The sequence below is a fragment of the Heptranchias perlo genome, chromosome 8 (genome assembly GCF_035084215.1).
Source record: "Heptranchias perlo isolate sHepPer1 chromosome 8, sHepPer1.hap1, whole genome shotgun sequence".
Classification (NCBI taxonomy): domain Eukaryota; kingdom Metazoa; phylum Chordata; class Chondrichthyes; order Hexanchiformes; family Hexanchidae; genus Heptranchias; species Heptranchias perlo.
In genome coordinates this window covers 3,568,839-3,591,417 of record NC_090332.1, presented here as the reverse complement: position 1 = coordinate 3,591,417, position 22,579 = coordinate 3,568,839, and the positions used below count along the sequence as shown (strand labels likewise).

The window sequence follows — 22,579 nt, the reverse complement described above, 5'->3', positions numbered from 1 at the left end:
CCCGTTAGTTGTTTAATTGTCCACCATCATTCACAACGGGATGTGGAAGGAATGCAGAGCTTTGATCTGATCCGTTGGTTGTGGAATCGCTTAGTTCTGTCTATAGCATATTGCTTCCGCTGTTTAGCATGCATGTAGTCCTGTGTTGTAAATTCACCCAGTTGGCACCTCATTTTTAGGTACGCCTGGTGCTGCTCCTGGCATGCTCTTCTACACTCCTCATTGAGCCAGGGTTGATCCCCTGGCTTGTTGGTAATGGTAGAGTGAGGAATATGCCAGGCCATGAGGTTACAGATTGTGCTGGAATACAATTCTGCTGCTGCTGATGGCCCACAGCGCCTCATGGATGCCCAGTTTCTATCTTTGTTCTGTATTAAAATATATCTATATCCTTACACAAAGAACCAAGATGGATTCTGTGCACTAAATTCCTATTTAACTATGTTAATTTTGTTGCTTAATTCAAATTAAATTTGAAATTGCAATTCTTCTTGGAATGTCAAGTTAGTCACACGATTGAAGATGTCCCTTAACAAGTAGGAGATTGCTTGATAATTATTTTTTTTATTAAAAACTAGCACGAGGGAGGGGAAATGTCAAGTCTTTTCATCTGCTTTAGCCCATGCCCCTTTGGGTAAACCATGCATCTGTACGGCTGGGCCAGTTACAAACCAGACTTTTTAATCCCTTGTGACAATGGAAGTACCGGGGAAACTGTGCATCTCCTGTGGCAATGCTCGTGGTGCGAGGATAAACTATTTTATAATCGTACCAGCAGGGCCGCTGAGGTTTTTAGCCGCTTCCGTTGCTTTTGTTTCATATGTCCCCTCCATCTTCAATTCTGATTTGCTGCTGTATTACTTTGAGCCAATCAACAAAGTGCGATGGCTGATGTGTGACGACTGAAGTGTGACAGGAAGTAAGTGTGACACTAACAAGAAGGGGTGCTGCATACTAGTCATATATCTTTATGTTAGGTAGCATGACAACAGGGTTATAAGGAGCATGCAGAAATAACTGTAACAAGATACACAGTTCACTGTGCTTTTTGCTGAGAGCACAGAAAGAACTTGAGAGGCTGGGAGAAGCTTAGAAACCTGGTGTAACCCACAGACTTTCTATGGCCTGTTCTAATGCATGCGCCGACAGTCCGTGTTCATTGTACAGGGCGTTAGGCGATGAGCACCATCGGCAGGGGAAGTGGCTTGCATGTGCGGCAGTTCACCTCTGATATCGCAAACCTCCTTGATGGCCGTTAATAGGTAATGCTCAGCGCGACCGGTAAAGCTGTGGTGTTTCAACTGCATTCTAAGGATGTTGGACTTTACCTGGGCTGTTCACTAACCTGTGAGAAGCAGGATGGTGGGCCTGCTGTCAGTGCCAAAATGGCCCTGTCAAAATTTCACATAGACAATCGTTGAACATAGGGCAGCCCGCCTCTCACAGGCCCAGGCTCAGGAGAGAGCAAATGCTGCAGGTAATGGCTAGCTGTTCACACAAGACTCCTGTTGACTTGCCAGTGCCCAGGTGTAGTAGTTGGGTTGGACCAGAACCAACTTAAGTTGAACCCATTGCCCAGGGGCATTAATCATGTCTCAAAGTTTGGGCGGGGGGGTGGTTTGAATCAGGAAGCCTTTTGTTGAAGGACCAACATCCAGCCCCTACACACATGAAGGGCTGAAAGGGACTTTTCTTCTTCTTCCCTGCATTTTCACCATCCGCTATTACAAGTGGAATACTCTGGGTGGTAAAGGGCTTTAACTCTGACTAGCGAATTTGAAAAGTCGACATTGAATGTACCGTACCTCTTTCACCAGCTCTGCCTTGAACACCAGGTGCTCCTGGCATTCCTGCTTGACCCTGGGGCCCGGTTTCTCCTACTGGTCCGGTGTCACCTGTTTGTCCAGGTGGTCCGGGTGGCCCAGCAACAGCCCGGTTGGTGTAGTAACCGTTGGGGATCTGGTTTATCAATGCGTTCACTCTCCTCATCTGGTCTGTAAAAGTAAGGACAAAAGTTAACAAAATATCTCGAGCCAACAGCTGGTTTCTTTACCTAAGGCTACAAATCTGTTTCTGTTCTCTCCTGTGCTCCCGATCTCTTAAGAGCGAGTGACCAGGCCCAAGATGAGAGGGTTGTCCTATAAGGAGAGATTGAGTAGAATGGGCCGATACTCTCTAGAGTTTGGAAGAATGAGAGGTGACCTCATTGAAACATATAAAATTATGAGAGGGCTTGACAGGGTAGATGCTGAGAGGCTTATTCCCCTGGCTGGAGAGTCTAGAACAAGGGGGCATGGTGTCAGGATAAAGGGTCGGCCATTTAGGTCTGAGACAAGGAGAAATTTCTTCACTCGGAGGGTTGTGAATCTTTGGAATTCTCTACCCCAGAGTGCTGTGGATGCTCAGTCGTTGAATATATTCAAGACTAAGATCGATAGATTTTTGGACTCTAGGGGAATCAAGGGATATGGGGATTGGGCAGGAAAGTGGAGTTGAGGTTGAAGATCAGCCATGATCTTATTGAATGGTGGAGCAGGCTCGAGGGGCCGTATGGCCGACTCCTGCTCCTATTTCTTATGTTCTTATATTCTAAAGATGTCCACCTGTGCTGGCCACTAGGATGTTTGTATAAATAGCCTAGTTAGGGTTTCCTCTGTGTTTTAATCCATCCCTTCCCCATTCCTTCACAGCCATTTCCTTGGCCTGTAGAGAGACACTATCATGTCACCAATGGTCTTTCCCTACTGCCAAACTAAGAGCCACACAAAAGACAACAGCAGCTGTGCTCAGGTATCAACTATTTCAATCCAGATGTTGATGCAGTCTGGATGGCACAGAAACCCCAAATTTGGAACATGGAAATTGCTAGATGAGAAAAGACAAGGGTCCATCTTGTTCGGCTTTTACCATCCTGGTAGTTGCATGACACAACGATAATGGAGTTGTTGACTAATCACTGCAATCAATCTCTATCAATTATTCTACAACAGCCCCAGACATGACACGAAAAAAACGTGAGGATAAAGAATGTATTCACAATTTTTATACAAATAATGGACAGCGGGGGTGTCCTCGGATTGGTGTATAGCACTGGCAACAACAACAACAACATGCATTTATTTAGCGCCTTTAATGTAGTGGAACGTCCCAGGGCGCTTCACAGGAGCGATTATCAAACAGAATTTGACACTGAGCCACGTAAGGAGATATTAGGACAGGTGACCAAAAGCTTGGTCAAAGTGGTAGGTTTTAAGGAGCGTCTTAAAGGAGGAGAATGAGGTGGAGAGGTTTAGAGAGGGAATTCCAGAGCTCAGGGCCCAGGCAGCTGAAGGCACGGCCACCAATGGTGGAGCAATTAAAATTGGGGATGCGCAAGAGGCAAGAATTGGAGGAGCCCAGAGACCTTGGAGGGTTGTAGGGCTGGAGGAGGTTACAGAGATAGGGAGGGGCGAGGCCATGGAGGGATTTGAAAACAAGAATGAGAATTTTAAAATCGAGGCATTCCCGGAACCGGAGCCAATGTAGGTCAGCGAGCACAGGGGTAAAGGGTGAACGGGACTTGGTGCGAGTTAGGATACGAGCAGCAGAGTTTTGAATGACCTTAAGTTTATGGAGGGTGGAAGATGGGAGGCCGGCCAGGAGAGCATTGGAATAGTCAAGTCTAGAGGTAACAAAGGCACGGATGATGGTTTCAGCAGCAGATGAGCTGAGGCAGGGGTGGAGACAGGCGATGTTACAGAGATGGAAGTAGGATGTCTTGGTGACGGAGTGGCTATGTGATCGGAAGCTCATCTCAGGGTCAAATAGGACGCCAAGGTTGCGAACAGTCTGGTTTTCAGACAGTGGCCAAGGAGAGGGATGGAGTCGGTGGCTAGGGAACAGAGTTTGTGATGGGGACCAAAGGCAATAGCTTTGGTCTTCCCAAAATTTAGTTGGAGGATTTTTTTTGCTCATCCAGTACTGGATGTCGGGAAAGCAATGTGACAAATGAGAAACAGTGGAGGGACCAAGGGAGGTGATGGTGAGGTAGAGCTGGGTGTCGTCAGCGTACATGTGAAACCTGACATATTTTCAGATGCGGTCGCCGAGGAGCAGCATGTCGGTGAGAAATAGGAGGGGGCCAAGGATAGATCCTTGGGGGACTCCAGAAGTGACGGTGCGGGAGCGGGAAGAGAAGCCATTGTAGGTGATTCTCTGGCTACGATTGGATAGATGAGAATGGCAGTGCAGAATTGTGCGATTGCAGTGCTCACTGTGTCATTACAAATGCACTTTGTTTTTATCTTGGTATCATTAGCTTTTAAAACAAAGTCGTCAGATGTGCAGACATCCATTCTAAAAGCAGTGTCTGATACGAGAAGGGCATCCTGTGACCTTTTTATTCATTCTTGGTGTGGGCTTTGCTGGCAAGGCTGGCATTTATTGCCCATCCTTAGCTAGTGGCTAGGCCACTTCAGAGGGCAGTTAAGAGACAACCCCAATGATGTGGGTCTGAAGTCACATATAGGCTGGACTAGGTGAGGACGGCAGGTTTCCTTCCCTAAAGGACATTCGTGAATCAGTTGGGTTTTTATGACAATTTGACAGCTTCATGGTCACTTTTACTGATACCGGCTTTTTATTTCCAGACTTTTTTTAAACTGAATTCAAAACGTCAAATTGCCATTGGTGGGATTTGAACTCACGTTCTCTGGATTATTGGTCCCAGCCTTTGGGTTACTGGTCTAGCAACATAATCACTACATTACCAAAACATGGTGATGTGACAGCATTGTCCCAGATGCTGAGCCTGAATGCTTCCCTTGAGCAGCCCACTTCTGAAGTTCTGCTGTCGACCCGCCATGTTGGCGGTCACTGTTTGCGTTGGAGCAGACGTTGTCCTTTGAAGGGAGGAGTCACACCTTTTGAGGAATGACGGGTGGATGGTGACTCCTCCCTCTGTGTTGGAAGGAGCACATTGTCTTCTCAAGCTGAGGCTATGTAATCAAAGGCATGTTTACGTGGGAGCTGGGGCTCCAGGAGAGAGGTGCTCAAAGGGGGAGCTTTGATCCACGCACTCCCCTTAGGTCCCGCCTCTGTATGCCACTAATCTCTGCTGGAGGGTTAGTTCTATTGGCCTGCATTTCCTGCTCCTCTCCCTAAGGACTCACAAAACACTTTAAATACTGCTGGAGGCACAGGGCTTGCCTGCTTGGTATGTCGGCAGCACACCGTCAGTATAAAAGTACCTTTGAGTTCAAGTCTCCCAGACAAGCCCATATTTGCCTACATATCATAACCAAAGTCAACCATCACTTTTTATTTATTTTTCACCTTGTCGTTTTTAAGGTTTCCGTGCAGCCTTTCCCCCCGCTCCACCAGGGAAACCAATCGACACCACAAGATATCAATGTCCACACAAAAGAATTAAATTGACAATTGACCTGTCAGCCAATTGCTGTCGGGATGAGATTTTACCAGTGAACTCAACTTGCAGGAAAAGGTTTTGTCTGTTGGCAAGAATGGAATAACTAGATTGGCAGGCGGCACGCAATTAGTGCCAACGTTCTCCGACTGGTGCTTCAGGCGACCGACAGCGAACCTCAGTCGCGTGGTACTGAAGACGGAAAGTATGAGCGCAGTCGGCTGAATGATGTGTAATTTATCCCCTCCCCCCACCCCACTTGCAGATACACGAGAATGTACATCAGGTAGCAGACTTTAAACTAATTGCTGTCTCAAGTGCAGGAAACCAGGAACACCGCAAACCATTTCCAGCTCCCGGCCGCAAGAGCCCTGCAGTTGCCCCTAGCAATGGCAGTCGTACTCACTGTTCATCAGCTGTTCGCAGACTTGTCTTGAAATCGCTCTCATCATGTTCTGGGAGGCGAAGTCTCCCTGGAAAGGTTAAAAAACAAACAAGTGTCACTGATTCAGTTAAATCCAGGTAAAAAGACCTTGCATTTCTATTGCACCTTTCACAACCTCAGGGCCTCCCAAAGCGTTTTACAACCAATTAAGTACTTTTGAAGTGCGGTCACTGTTTGTAATGTAGGAAACACGGCAGCCGTTTTGCGCAGAGCAAGATCCCACAAACAGCAATGTGATAAATGACCAGATCACCTGTTTTTAGGTGTTGGTTGAGGGTTAAATATTGGCCAGGACACCACGCTCTTCTTTGAATAGTGGCCGTGGGATCTTTGACGTCCACCTGAGAGGGCAGACGGGGTCTCAGTTTAACGTCTGTTCCAAAAGACGTGCCTCTGACAGTGCAGCGCTCCCTCAGTACTGCACTGCAGTGTCAGCCAGGATTATGGGCTCAAGTCTCTGGAGTGGGACTTGAACCCACGACCTTCTGACTCAGAGGCGAGAGTGAAGTCAATGGAAAAGAGAATTGGCCATTTTGCACTACCATCAAGACCAATTTCACCCTCAAAGAGTTTAAAAGCTGTAGGATTGATCGCAGAATAAGTTGTGTTTGGATCTCTTGTTCACTGTGAATTTTTACTTAGCAATATGCAAAATGTTTAAGGTGTATTCCTTCGTTTAAAACAACCCCCCTCACCCCAGTGATCACCTGTTCATTAGTCTCTGAAAGGTGGTGATTTTGCCACGATCGCTAATCCTTCAGGAAAGATGTGATCGCGCACTGAAGACAGGACTCCTATTACAATAAACCCAGCTCTGGGGTGGGGGCTCAACAGCGAGTGTCAGGGGAATGATTATCTTGCTGGGATTTCAGATCAGGGTACGGAGGATGATTATAAACTGTTCGAGTTAACTTTCACAGTTCATGGGGGTTGACTTTCACCTTGGGTGGGCACCGAGCGAGCAGTGCCATTGAGTCGCCTCCTGGTGTCATTGGAGAGATACCCGGGCCTCATCTGCATAATGCTGGTGAGCTGCGGGCACTGGGTCAGTGCTCAAAGGCAGCTCGCCAGTTGGGGGGGGGGTGCGTGGTTATGGTGCACTGTGGAGTCGAGCCAGAATTTCACTGTTGGGTGAAAGGTAATTGGGGGGGGTGCGTTGTGCATGACCTTTGGTTAGATTCCAGCCTGTAACTCACTCCCGGGTATCCATTATTCTATATATAAACCATCTGAACCCCTCGATTAGATTCCAGTCTGTAACTCACTCCCGGGTATCCGTTATTCTATATATAAACCACCTGAACCCCTCGATTAGATTCCAGCCTGTAACTCACTCCCGGGTATCCATTATTCTATATATAAACCACCTGAACCCCTCGATTAGATTCCAGTCTGTAACTCACTCCCAGGTATCCATTATTCTATATATAAACCATCTGAACCCCTCGATTAGATTCCAGCCTGTAACTCACTCCCGGGTATCCATTATTCTATATATAAATCATCTGAACCCCTCGATTAGATTCCAGCCTGTAACTCACTCCCGGGTATCCATTATTCTATATATAAACCACCTGAACCCCTCGATTAGATTCCAGCCTGTAACTCACTCCCGGGTATCCATTATTCTATATATAAACCATCTGAACCCCTCGATTAGATTCCAGTCTGTAACTCACTCCCGGGTATCCATTATTCTATATATAAACCACCTGAACCCCTCGATTAGATTCCAGCCTGTAACTCACTCCCGGGTATCCATTATTCTATATATAAACCACCTGAACCCCTCGATTAGATTCCAGGCTGTAACTCACTCCCGGGTATCCATTATTCTATATATAAACCACCTGAACCCCTCGATTAGATTCCAGTCTGTAACTCACTCCCATGTAGCCATTATTCTATATATAAACCACCTGAACCCCTCGATTAGATTCCAGCCTGTAACTCACTCCCGGGTATCCATTATTCTATATATAAATCATCTGAACCCCTCGATTAGATTCCAGCCTGTAACTCACTCCCGGGTATCCATTATTCTATATATAAACCATCTGAACCCCTCGATTAGATTCCAGCCTGTAACTCACTCCCGGGTATCCATTATTCTATATATAAATCATCTGAACCCCTCGATTAGATTCCAGCCTGTAACTCACTCCCGGGTATCCATTATTCTATATATAAACCACCTGAACCCCTTGATAAATTTATTGCCTTGTCAGGCTGAGACTGAAGAAATCAGCACACAGTACATTAGTACTAATGATACCAATGAAATGCCCAGTGCCGAAGAGTTATTTATTCCAATCAAAAGATACACTCCCACTCCTTGCTAAGTAATCCAGTTGATTTAGTCAACCAAAACAGTGACTGAAATCAGGCAGATGTGAACACACTGGAGCAAGATCTCCTTTGGTCACTACGTGAAGCGATATTTTAAATGCGCAATACTGAACAGAGGAATTTGTCATGAACCCACTGCTGATGCTGCTGCCAGCTTCTGCAGGGAGAATTTTCGCAGTTCAAACTTACTCATAATTCAACGATAATCAAACCTAACCAGGACCTTTGTGATTTGTAACATAAAATGGTTGTTTTTAGGGCTGGTGCAGACTCAACCAATAGAATCGAGCTCTTATCTTCTCAGATGTTGCATTTCAAACAAAGACTGAGTCACGACAAAGCAATTGTAGGATGTAATCTCCCAACTCACGACACTTACCCGGTCACCTTTTTCTCCCTTTGGCCCAGTTTGTCCCTATATTAAATAAAAACAACAAAACAAATTATTTTAATTGCATTATAATTTTAAATTTAATCACTTTGATGTAAATATTTTACGTTTTGGCATATTTTAAGAACGTTTAATTAAACACGATACGAATGCTGACATCACAATGCAGATGTTGCCCTACAAACGTCACACATCGAACCAGAGATATAAACAACCTGAAAAAACTCTGTGCTTCTGAACGGCAGTCTGAAACTGGCAAACACATCTCAATGTGCAAAAATTCCCTGACTGAACAATTAAACGCTGAATGACCTCAATTCAGTTTCTCAACAATTCAATTTTGTGACCCATAGGCTCATTTTAGCATAACAACAATGACTTGCATTTACAACAACTGGCATTCATATAGTGCCTTTAAGATAGAAAACTATCTCAAGATGTTTCAGAGGTGTAATCAGACAAAAAAAAATGGGCGCCAAGTCAAAGAAGGAAATATTAGGATGAATGACCAAGAGCTTGGTCAAAGAGGTGGGGTGGGTTTTAAGGGAGATCTTAAAGGGGGAGTTGTAGATGGAGAGTTACTGTTACATTGGGGGAAGGTGTAATTTTAACCTAACCCGTCCAATGGGAAACTGACGCGATCAGATTGGCCGCCTGGTTTTACATTCTGTTGACTTCAGGCTGCTCAACCATGGAAAGCATCACAGCCAGACTTGATCCCGATCCATGCACAAGTATTTTCCAGCGAGGATCACTGAGTGGCTGATTTATCTCGCTTCCCAGACCAGGTCAACTGACCAAGATCATCTGACTCAGTGCATTGTGGGGATCAAGCCCGAGGCCTTCCTGGCTTGTGTGGGCTCGAGGCCACGTGAGACTGGGCCTCCACCTAATAAAACATCGGAGCCCAATGCTGGCCACCAGGGTACACAGGAACGGATACAGAGTGGTGACTCTCCCCCTGACTGAAGAAGTGGCTGGACTTGCTTCTGCATCTCCGATCCCTCCATTGATAAAACTCAGCACGTGGGGAAACGGTAAACGAGGTGCTACCATTCAATGGTACGGTACACTGCGCTGTTCATAAGCCTTTGCCACATTTTGCACGTAAAGTGAGACTCTTTAACGTAATCTTAGCTACAGCCTAACAAGGATGTACACAGGGCAGTGGAGCAGACAATACTTTCAACCCTTATCCAAGAAAAAAAATACTGTAAATACCACAAGTAAAAGAGTTTGTGGAAAATAACCTACGACAATGTTTGTAGTTTCTTCTCAAAATGCTTTTGATTTACTGATCATTGAAGCTAAGCATTGGTGACACCAAAGCCATCACCTTTGGCCCCCGCCACAAAGACCTTACCTTTGACACCAATTCCATCCCCCACCCTGGCTGCTGTCTCAGACGAAACCAGATTGTTCACACCCTCATGTCCGATTTGATCCCGAGCTCAGCTTCCGACTCCGTAACTTCTCCATCGCAATGTTACCTCCGTAACATTGACTGCCTCCGCCCCTACCTCAGCCTGTCTGCTGACAAAACCCTAATCCATGTCTTTGTCACCTCCCTTGACGATTCCAACGCTCTCCTGGCTCGCCTCCCATGTTTGCACCCTCCATAAATTTCAGCTAATCCTAAACTCTGCTGCCCATATCCTCTCCAGCACCAAGTCCCACTCACCCATCACTCTCTGTCCTTGCTGACCAGCATTGACTACCTGACCCCCCCAAAGCCTTGAATGTAAAATTATCATCCTTCTGTTTAAACCCACTGTGTCTCTATAACCTCCCAAAGATCTGCAAATCCCCCCTCCCTAAAACTCTTTGATTCTCTAACTGTGGCCTCTTATGCATCCCCCCCCCTCTTCGTCCCACCATTGCCGTCTCCGACTTCAGCCGTGTAGGCTCCATGCTCCGGAATTTCCTTTCTAAACCCCCGTGTCTTTCCAGCTTCCCTCTCCTCCTTCAAAGGCGCTCCTTAAAATCCATCTATTTAATCAAGCGTTTAGTCACTCCTCCTAAAACCTCCTTCTTTGGCTTGGCACCCATTTCTTTTCTTACTCCTCTGTGAAGCACCTTGGGACCTATTTTTTCTTTGTGAAAGGAGCTATATAAATGCAAGTTTGGTGTTGTCTTTCTCATAGTTGACACCACATCCACGTCCTTTTGAACACAGTTTCAGCCAAAAAGACCAAGGGGTAGAAGTAATTTGGGCAATTTTTTAAATGAGTTGATTTGGGGCGATATTCTCCACTCAATGTTTTTACAAGCGGGCAAAGGAATTTCACCCGACCGTGTTAATTCGTTCATTACGAATATAATGCAGAGGCCCTTCACTCCACTGTGTCACACAATTAAACAACTTGCATTTAAACAGTTTCTTTAATGTAGAACAAAACCAAAATCCACAGAGATGTAAGGAAAAAATGGATACCGAGCAAGAGAAGGAGTTATTGAGAAGTAAGTAATGCGATTGGGCAAGGAGCATTCGCCAAAATACACACGCAAATAGACACAGTTCATTACAAATATTACACAGGGATACTGCACTCCAACACATCAATTCATTACAAATATTACACAGACTTACTGCACTCCAAAACATCAATTCATTACAAATATTACACAGACTTACTGCACTCCAACACATCAATTCATTACACCTGCAGAACCCCCGAATACACATTCAACAAAAAAACAAACAGGGAAAAAAAACAGAGAAAAAAAACACAGAGAGAGGCAGAAACATCCGGAAGGCAGAGAGAGCCAGCAAATGACCCATTATATTAAAAACAGATAACATTTGTTCGATGGTGGGGTAACGTGTAGCGTGACATGAACCCAAGATCCCGGTTGAGGCCGTCCTCATGGGTGCGGAATTTGGCTATCAATTTCTGCTCGACGATTTTGCGTTGTCGTGTGTCTCGAAGGCCGCCTTGGAGTACGCTTACCCGAAGGTCGGTGGATGAATGTCCATGACTGCTGAAGTGTTCCCCGACTGGGAGGGAACCCTCCTGTTTGGCGATTGTTGCGCGGTGTCCGTTCATCCGTTGTCGCAGCGTCTGCATGGTCTCGCCAATGTACCATGCTCTGGGGCATCCTTTCCTGCAACATCCTTTCCTGTTGCAGGAAAGGATGCCCCAGAGCATGGTACATTGGCGAGACCATGCAGACGCTGCGACAACGGATGAACGGACACCGCGCAACAATCGCCAAACAGGAGGGTTCCCTCCCAGTCGGGGAACACTTCAGCAGTCATGGACATTCATCCACCGACCTTCGGGTAAGCGTACTCCAAGGCGGCCTTCGAGACACACGACAACGCAAAATCGTCGAGCAGAAATTGATAGCCAAGTTCCGCACCCATGAGGACGGCCTCAACCGGGATCTTGGGTTCATGTCACGCTACACGTTACCCCACCATCGAACAAATGTTATCTGTTTTTAATATAATGGGTCATTTGCTGGCTCTCTCTGCCTTCCGGATGTTTCTGCCTCTCTCTGTGTTTTTTTTCTCTGTTTTTTTTCCCTGTTTGTTTTTTTGTTGAATGTGTATTCGGGGGTTCTGCAGGTGACACCTCTCTGTCTGAACACGGTGATTGCCTTGGCAACGGGCAGTTGCAGGGGCAGTCTGTAAACACCATGTATTGTTCTATATGTATAAATGCGTAGGCTTCAAGGAGCTCTTGAAACATTTGCCTGAGGAAGGAGAAAATCTCCGAAAGCTTGTGAATTTAAAATAAAATTGCTGGACTATAACTTGGTGTTGTAAAATTGTTTACAATTGTCAACCCCAGTCCATCACCGGCATCTCCACATCATTACAAATATTACACAGACTTACTGCACTCCAACACATCAATTCATTACAAATATTACACAGACTTACTGCACTCCAACACATCAATTCATTACAAATATTACACAGACTTACTGCACTCCAACACATCAATTCATTACAAATATTACACAGAGATACTGCACTCCAACACATCAATTCATTACAAATATTACACAGACTTACTGCACTCCAACACATCAATTCATTACAAATATTACACAGACTTACTGCACTCCAACACATCAATTCATTACAAATATTACACAGACTTACTGCACTCCAGCACATCAATTCATTACAAATATTATGCAGAAATACTACACTCAATTCATTACAAATATTACAGAGATACTACACTCCAACGCATCAATTCATTACAAATATCCACTCTATCTAGGCCCCTCACAATTTTATACACCTCAATTAAATCTCCCCATAGCCTCCTTTGTTCCAAAGAAGACAACCCCAGCCTATCCAATCTTTCCTCATAGCTAAAATTCTCCAGCCCAATATCCTCGTAAATCTCCTCTGTACCCTCTTTAGTGCAATCACATCTTTCCTACAATGTGGTGACCAGAGCTGTACGCAGTACTCAAGCTGTGGCCGAACCAATGTTTTCTACAGTTCTAGCATAAACTCCCTGCTCTTATATTCTATGCCTCGGCTAATAAACTATCCCGTATGCCTTCTTAAGCATCTTATCTACGTGTCCTGCTTCCTTCAGGGATCTGTGGACATGCACTCCAAGGTCCCTCTGTTCCTCTACACCTCTCAGTATCCTTCCATTTATTGTGTATTCCCTTACCTTGTTTGCCCTCCCCAAATGCATTACCTCACACTTCTCCAGATTGAATTCCATTTGCCACTTTTTTGCCCACCTGACCAGTCCACTGCTATCTTCCTGCAGCCTACATCTTTCCTCCTTACTATCAACCACACAGCCAAATTTTGTATCATCTCCAAACTTCTCGATCATGCCCCCTACATTCAAGTCCAAATCATTAATATATATCACAAAAAGCAAGGGACCGAGTACTGAGCCCTGCGGAACCCCACTGGAAACAGCCATTGACCATTACTTTTTGCTTCCTGCCACTGAGCCAATTTTGGATCCAACTTGCTACTTTCCCTTGGATCCCATGGGCTCTTACTTTTTTGACCAGTCTGCCATGTGGGACCTTGTCAAAAGCCATTTGGACTACATCAAACGCATTACCCTCATCGCCCCTCCTTGTTACCTCCTCAAAAAATTCAATCAAGTTAGTCAGACATGACCTTCCCTTAACAAACCCATGCTGACTGTCCTTGATTACTCCGTGCCTTACTAAATGACGATTTATGCTGTCCCCCAGAATTGATTCCAATAATTTGTCCACCACCGAGGTTCGACTGACTGGCCTGTAATTACTCAGTCTATCCCTTTATCCCTTTTTAAACAACAGTACAACGTTAGCAGTCCTCCAATCCTCCGGCACCACGTCTGTAGCCAGGGAGGATTGGAAAATGATGGTCAGAGATTCCGCTATTTCCTCCCTTGCTTCTCCTAACAGCCTGGGATACATTTCATCCAGGCCTGGCGATTTATCTACTTTCAAAGATGCTAATCCCCTTAATATTTCCCCTCTCACTATGTTTATCCCACTGAATATTTCACATTTCTCCTCCTTAACTACAATCTCTGCATCGTCCCTCTCTTTTGTGAAGACAAACGCAAAGTATTCATTAAGAATCATACCCACCTCTTCCACCTCCACACACAGGTTACCTTTTTGTTCTCCAATAGGCCCTACTCTTTCCTTAGTTATCCTCTTGCTCTTAATATATTTATAAAACATTTTTTGGGTTTTCCTTAATTTTTCTTGCCAGTATTTTTACATGCCTCCTTTTTGCTTTCCTAATCTCCTTTTTAATTACACCCCTGCACTTTCTATACTCCTCTAGGCTTTCTGCAGTATTGAGCTCTCGGTATCTGACATAAGCTTCCCTTTTTTGCCTTATCTTACCCTGTATGCTCCTTGTCATCCAGGGGGATCTAGATTTGGGAGTCTCACCCTTTTTCTTTGTGGGAACATGTTTGTTCTGAACCCTCACTATCTCCTCCTTGAATGCCTCCCACTGTTCTGACACTAATTTACCTTCAAGCAGCTGTTTCCAGTCCACTTTTGCTAAATCACTTCTCAGTTTAGTAAAATTGGCATTTCCCCAATTGAGAACTTTTACTCCTGTTCTATCTTTGTCCTTTTCCATAACTATGCTAAATCTAACTGAATTATTATCACTATCAGCAAAATGCTCTCCCACTGATACTCCTTCCACCTGCCCAGCTTCATTCCCTAAAATTAAGTCCATAACTGCCCCCCCTCTCTTGTTGGGCTTGCTATGTACTGACTGAAAAAGTTCTCCTGCATGCAATTTAAGAATTCTGCGCCCTGTATACCTTTTACACTAAAATAAAAACAGAAAATGCTGGAGAAGCTCAGCAAGTCAGGCAGCATCTGTGGAGAAAGAAACCTTTCGTCAGAACTGTTCTGACGAAAGTTCTTCGACCTGAAACGTTAACTCTGTTTCTTTCTCAAGGCTGAGATCGATAGATTTTTGGACTCTAGGGGAATCAAGGGATATGGGGATCGGGCAGGAAAGTGGAGTTGAGGTCAAATATCAGCCTTGATCTGATTGAATGGCGGAGCAGGCTCGAGGGGCTGTATGGCCTGCTCCTGCTCCTATTTCTTATGTTCTTATCACACAGAGGAACTGCACCCCAAGACGTTAATCAATTCATTATAAATATAACACAGAGGAACTTCAGCATTAACCAAGTCGTTAACAACAGGTCACAGACGAATTTACTTCCCAAGAGAACCGAGAGGTTACCTTAGCTGAAGGATGTGTGCGGAATTCCTTTCCTTCATCTGGAACTGAAAGGCTGCCAACAATCTCATTGATCTATTTGTGGTCCACATTCCCATATGTAGCTTTCTACATTTTTCTATGATAGAACTATATCTGGAAACCAGTCTGAAATCCTGGAACATGACACTATTTTTCCTATGAGAATGTACTGCAGAGCTGCAAACCTACACAAACAATTTAACCCACAAGGAACAAGAGTCCTAATGTGAAGTAGCTGCTGAATTCAAAAGTTAATTTTATTGCTGTTCTATTGCCTTTCGATATTTACAGTTTTGGCTTTTATCATAGTTATGTGCGTTCAGAACGGGTAATAAATGCTGGCCTTGCTAGCAATGCGCATATGCCAAGAAAGATAATTTTAAAAAGAGTCACAGTGCGAAAGAAGGCATGCCAGGGTGGTCAGCAGCCAGCATAGCCTGATTGACCATCCCTGTCAAGATGCCGCCAACCGCATCTACAGTCCCTGGCACATCCACCTGGCAACATCGATGGGGAATTATCTTCTCAGGGTCTGGGTTAGCGGAGTGGCAGATGCAGAGCTGTACCACCTGTTGCAAAGGCATCTGCAGTTACCACACAGCGTAGGGCTGACGCAGCCAGTAACAGCAGCAGTCAGCTGTGACCTAAACATTGGCTCTACCTCCTTGCAGACGTGCTGGAAGAAGCCAGAGGACCACCACCCTCACAATTACTCTGTGCAGCATGATCTGCACCATTACCTGCCCACAGACTCATGCTTCCACCTTGGCTTCTCTTTCCCTTCAATTTTGCCTGTCATTGCTTGGTCCCCTGCTCCTTCAATCTTGGCGGAGGCTGTTAATGGGTTGCAATGTCTTTCAAGACTCCCTGAAGTATTTCAGGATTTTTGTCTACCTACTGTGACACTCCCTCTTAACTTTCCTCAACCCTTTAAATTTCTCTCACACACAATTTTTTGTTCCCACCACCAATTTGCTCCCTACCCCCCTCCAAACTTGCACCTGCAGTTATGCTAATGAATTGGCTTCGGAAAATTGGGTGCAAATAACACATTTCCATTTGAGTCTGTTGTAAAAATGGTCAATCGGGTCGAAACTACGTCGATAGTGGAAAACCTAGACTAAAGACTCTGGAGCAAACTAAAGACATAAGGCAAGGCTTCATCAATACGCATTAGATCAGGATCAGTTAGAAACAACACTAGTCCCATGACAACATTATCGTGAAGAGCACTATACTGAGGCCACATCTGAGCTTCACTTACTGACAAGTCAAAGAACTAAAACAAATTCAGCTCAAATCAGTTTGATTACGCACAGTTTGAAACAGTCAACAGTGAGAATCGTAAAGGCTTTGAAATTACCCTGTGCGATATCATTGTCCAAATGTTGAATAAATTGTTCTGAAATTCCCCTGCTCATAGGAGGCAGAGAAAATTCGTACAGACGCATTAAACGAATATTGCACAGTGTGATGTCAAGGCCAAAGTTATTTTTAAATGCCATCTACTCATTCATATGCAGATGAAGGAGAGAAATTAGTCCCCAGTGGTTAATGATGGAGAGGAGAAAAAAATTCAAGTCATAATTACTGAATCAGAGATGAAAATATTTCATTGCACAACAATTGAGGACAAATATAACAAGGACAACTGACCCGTGAAATTCGCCTGTATGGTTGCAGGGACCTTGAGACTTTACGATAAAGCACTAAAGAGGAGGGGTATATGAAGGTGTACACAATGCATGCAAATTGTGCAGAGATTCAGTCTAGGGCTATCTTGGCAGTGGTAGGGAGATGGCAAGGTGTTTGCAAGCTGGTGCCCACGCCTGAATCCCAGGGACACCAGGCCAAGGGTGTGGGTGAAAGCATACAAGGGAAAACGAGAGAGAGAAATGTCCAATGACTTGGTAGACTTGACTGGAGTTTTTAAGTGCAGCACAAACAGAAGGTAAGCTCCCTTTCCGGACAGGAGGCACCTTCAAGCTCTGCACCCTCATCCTCACTCTCCCCTACCAACAGAGCACAACTCGGCTTTGCCAAAGACTGTGGGGATGCCCATGTTGGCCAGCTGTCCTCTCAACTGCTGCCTAGGGCTTGGTCTCTGTGCAGTTACAAAGGGAAGATAATATTTTGAGGAAGATAAAAGATCCCGCAGACATCAGCCGAGGCATGGCGAACATTGGTCGACCCTTCCTCATCTTAATTTGAACCAAGGTATCGAGTTAGTTAAGTTGATCACTTACCGATGATCCCATGCCACCTTGTTTTCCTTGACTGCCAGGAGGACCAGGAGGACCTGGGTTACCTGGTGAACCCTAAAAAGCAAAACGGAGCAAGGTGTGAGTCTTAGCAGTCTGTTAGTAATACTTATCTAGTAAAGGCATACAGCTACAACTGTCCAAAGTAGTTCCATAAGCACGATTAGCTGGTGTGTCAGAGAAAGTGAAGCTTGAGATTATGCATGAGGAAGGGGAATGTGAAGCATCAGATTAAAATTCATTTGACCTTTCATTGCTTGAAAGCAGGCCTGAGCAAACAAGGTCTGATTCTTTACTTGCCTTGGAAGGGCAAGTGACACATTTAAAAAATATATTGATGTCTGAGGATAAGGATTATACTCGATCCTGTTCTTGTACAAATGTGTAACACACCACGTTCCTCTCTGTGCTATTTCAACGAAGCCACTAACCTGTTACGTTAATGTTTGAAATAGCATCAGAGGAAAGTGCTCCACGCAAATTAAGAGAACTGCGCTAATTGTAATTTCCACCTCAGGATCTCCTCACGTTATCCCCTAACCTTAAGTGACTTCACTCCCGAGGTCGCTGTCATACTGCTCCTGAATCAGAAAGTGTGTAAGTTGGGGTGAACGAAGGGGGCATGATCCGACCTCTCAAAGTCTTGGGTTCCTCAATACGTAGCCAGGATTGAATCAGCTTTTACTAATGTAAAATATACAACGTTTATGTTTGGAAAAAAAACATTCTCGGGATGTGGGCATCGCTGGCAAGGCCAGCGTTTCTTGCCCTCGTTGGCCTGAGAAGGTGGTGGTGGGACTTCATGATACACAGAGGGCTGTTAAGAGTCAACCACGTTGATGTGGGACAGGAGTCACATATTGGACAGACCGGGAAAGACGGCAGGTTTCCTTCCCTAAAGGACTTTAGTGTTTACAACAATCTGACAGCTTCATGGTCACGTTTACTGATACAAGCTTTTTATTTCCAATTTTTTTTTAATTAATTCAAATTCTCAAACTGAGATAGTAGGATTTGAACTCATGTTCTCTGGATTACTAGTCCAGTAACATAACCATTACACGGATATACCCATTTAGATGACACAACAGTGGAAATTATATATAAAGATTTCTACTACACCGCTGTCAATGGCAGAACAAGGAAAAAATAAAGGCAGGGTCATACTGACATCAACGCACAAAACTAAAACCAAACCTCCAATTAAAATAAGTTGGCAGCAAGCCTTTTAAAGACACTCAGCTTTCATACAAAAATGGCTGGAGAGTACAGTTATGAGGAGAGACTTGAGATACTGAGGCATTCTATTGGAGCAGGGAAGGCTAAGGAGATTTAATAGAGGCTTTAATGTTGTGCTGTCCCTTTCCTAACTCGGACCGAGTCCTTTTCTCCCATCGCCCCTGTGCTCGCTGACCTACATTGGCTCCCAGTCCCAGAACGTCTCGATTATAAAACCCTCATCCTTGTTTTCAAATCCCTCCGTGGCCTCGCCCCTCCCTATCTCTGTAACCTCCTCCAGCCCTACAACCCTCCGAGATCTCTGCACTCCTCCAATTCTGGCCTCTCGTGCATCCCCGATTTTAATCGTTCCACCATTGGCGGTCGTGCCTTCAGCTGCCTGGGCCCTAAGCTCTCCGCCTCTCTCTCCTCCTTTAAGACGCTCCTTAAAACCTACCTCTTTGACCAAGCTTTTGGTCACCTGTCCTAATATCTCCTTATGTGGCACGGTGTGAAATTTTGTTTGATAATCGCTCCTGTGAAGCGCCTTGGGACATTTTACTACATTAAAGCTGCTACATAAATGCAGGTTGTTGTTGTTATTGTATGAAGTCTTTTGATAGAGTTAATCGAGAAAGTTTATGTCCTCTGGGTGGGGAGTCAGTGACGAGGGGCCATCAATTTAAAACAGTTTCTAAGAGAGGGGAGAGGTTAGGATTTCTTTACACGGGATTGTTAGAGTGCAGAATGCTTTGCCACAGGGAGTGGATGAGGCGGAGACCATTGCATCTTTCAAGGGGATGTTGGATAAATATTTGAAGCAGAGGTTGATACAGGGCTATGGGGAGAGTGTAGGTCAGAGAGGTTAATCTTGGATTGCACTTGGCAAGAGAAGATACAGACACGATGTGCTGAAAGGCCCCCTTCCGTGCTGTAAACCCCAATGGTTTTAAGTATTTTGTTTCATTCGTCACCGCTTTACCATCATGCAATTTTTGTCCCCATGTGTTGGCGTGTTGCTTGACCAAGAGATGATGGCAATAAATGCATGATGTTCTGGCTCCTCTCCCTCCACAGTGACAAAAGGCGATGACCCTTGGAATGCTGACAAGTTATTGGATTCCTTACATTGCTATGGTTTAAGTTTCTTTTAAATGTAATTACAGATTCAGTGGTTTTCCTGCTCTCTCCGGGCTGTTCCAACAATGGTGTCATCGGTTGAACCAGAGCCAGGTTTCTTGTGTTATCTCTTCAACTTGTGACATCATTTAGTGGACTGGAGCCGGTGTAGAGAGGGCTGTAATGTGATTTGAGCGACGGCATGAAAGGTGTAAATTTAATGTTGCGAACTTCCAAACACTTTCTCAAAAAGGTCTAGATGATTATCCAGAGAGGAACAGGACGAGCGTTACAAGGTGAAGTACAGGTAGGGCTAACTGAATGCTGTAAAAAACACAACAGGGGATAACTTCCAACTCCAGCGGGGAGATGGGAAACTGGCAGTATCAGATTGGTCACCCGTCAATGGAAAGTAGAATCAGGCGGGTTGTATAATGGGTGTCCGATCTGATAACACCAGTTTTACACTCCTGCCCAAGTTGAATCTTACCGCCAGTGATTCCTGAATTGCTGTGGCCATGGAAATATCATGCCAAGGAAGGCAAGTCAACGATGTATAAGCATAGAAATGTAAGTACAGAAGGAGGCTATTTGGCCCATCAAACCTATGTTAGTCTTTTCTCGATATTGGAGCTATGTACTCTAGCCCTAACTTTTTAACCTTGTTTATCATCTTTCTTCATGTGTTTATTGAATTCCCTCCTAGACAGCATGATTGACTCGACTTTAAAAGCCATTTATGTTCAAATATTTCTATGACCTTTATCCAGTATTTATCTTGAGTTTCTGCCGCTTTCTTCCCAATTCAGTGACCAGTGGGAAAAATCTTTCATCATTGAATGTTTTCACAGTTTTGAATACTTCCTGTAACTTTCTCTACTCTGGTGAATAAAGCCTTCGGTTTCAAAGTCTTTCATCATAAACAAATCCTATCACCCCTGTGTGCAGGACGTATGTAGAGTTAGATAGGTGTTGTGGATTTGCTTTGCTCAGGTGTGGGTGGGGTGGGGTGGAGGAGAGACAAACTTTGCAGAATCTTTCGTAGTGTTATTGAAGCATGGAATGCTTTACTACAGGGAGTGGTTGAGGAGAGACCATTGCATCTTTCAAGGGGAAAATGGATAAACATTTGAGGCAGAGGAAGATACATGGCTATGGGACGGTGGGATTAGTTTTGGATTGCTCGAGCAAACAGTTGGCACAGACATGACGGGCCGAATGGCTTCCTGCTTTGCTGTAAGCATCTATAGCTTTATAGATTAAATGAATCAGGGGGAGTAAGAGTTCATGATTGTGCAGATTTGATGGCTCGAACTGTCTTTTCTCGTTCCATGCTTTCTGTCTTTAGTATCGAGGGTTAGTAAGGAGCCGGTGTGTTGAAGTTTTAAATGGATGCTGTTAAGCTGAAGATTGACCGCAAGTCTCAACATTATTTAAAGACGTTCAATAGCAGCATTTATTCCTGAAGATATGACTTACGATTGGTCCTGGAGGCCCTCGAGGACCGACAGATCCATCTTTACCTGGGAAGCCCTATAATATAAAAGAAATACAGTTTTAAAAGAAATCAAAATGAGTTATTGTGCCTTTTAGCATTAAATGTACACCCCTCAAAATATGGCCCCAGAAATCCGAACGCCCAGCGGCACATTCTTGGCATGGTTTAAAATGGGCGGCCAATTCTCTATCGCCCTTTTGTGCCACCACCTGAGACCAATTTCACTCCAGATTGTTTGGTCAACGGTGGGCATCTAATACATTATCTTCTGTAATACAAGAAAAAGATTCAAACTCATTCATTTTGATGCTCAGTTTTTTTTACAAGGCCGTTTCCCTCGCTATTGTGCCTAGTTTAGCCGTCAACAGTCATTCAGTCAGTTAAGTGAGTAACTCCGAGGCCCACAAGGTAACAGTGGTAAAGAGCCACTTAGTTGTTTTTCAGCTTGGCTCAGTTGGTAGGACCTGCATCTCAGGGTCTGAAGGTTGTTGGTTCAGGCCCCTCAGCATGACTTGGCCTTATAATCTAGTACAGGGGGAGTGCTACATTGTAGGAGATGCTCTCCTTCGTTAAACCAAAGTGCCTTCTACTTGTTCTGGTGAACGGTAAAGATGCCGGCCTAGGTTTTATGATGGTAACCCATTCATCTTATTGGGTTACCATTGGCATTATGACTGGAAAAGCTAGGTCACTATGTCACTGCTCAATGAAGAGCAGAGAGTGGTATCCTGATCACTATTCCTCCCTCAAACAATTCCATAAAAATACAAATTAACTGGTTATTCATCTCATTACTGTTTGTGGAACCTTGCTGTGTGCAATTTGGCCGTCATGTTTGCCAATAGTGATCATACTTCAAAAGTAATTCTTCAGATGTGAAGACCTTTGGGGCATCCCGAGGATGTGAAAGATGCTATATAAATTCAATTTTTCCTTCTTCATATAAGTATTTCTGCTTTCTTTCTTCTACATTATGGAGACTGTGACAGACTGTGTTCCCTTCAACCATTCATTGCAGCAAGTTACATTACATAACAAATATTCGCCTGTCAACCAATGTGCATAAGTCCTAACCTAACCCATTAATACACTCTTTGCCGATATGAAGCCAACTAGGGAACTAAGGATGATTCCTTATCACTGCGTTGCCCATTACAGTAAGTT

At 44.5% G+C, this 22,579-nt stretch overlaps 1 protein-coding gene across 1 annotated transcript in view; it reads right to left on the bottom strand.

Annotated features, from left to right (window-relative positions):
• col12a1a (collagen, type XII, alpha 1a) overlaps window positions 1–22,579 on the bottom strand; it is a 256,730-nt gene that overhangs the window by 16,879 nt on the left and 217,272 nt on the right. The window contains exons 58-62 of the mRNA XM_067988546.1: window positions 21,397–21,450; window positions 17,566–17,637; window positions 8,578–8,613; window positions 5,811–5,877; window positions 1,806–1,994 (exon numbers count right to left, since the gene is read on the bottom strand). Of these exons, the coding sequence (XP_067844647.1) occupies window positions 1,806–1,994; window positions 5,811–5,877; window positions 8,578–8,613; window positions 17,566–17,637; window positions 21,397–21,450 (418 nt within the window). The remainder of the gene's footprint in view (window positions 1–1,805; window positions 1,995–5,810; window positions 5,878–8,577; window positions 8,614–17,565; window positions 17,638–21,396; window positions 21,451–22,579) is intronic.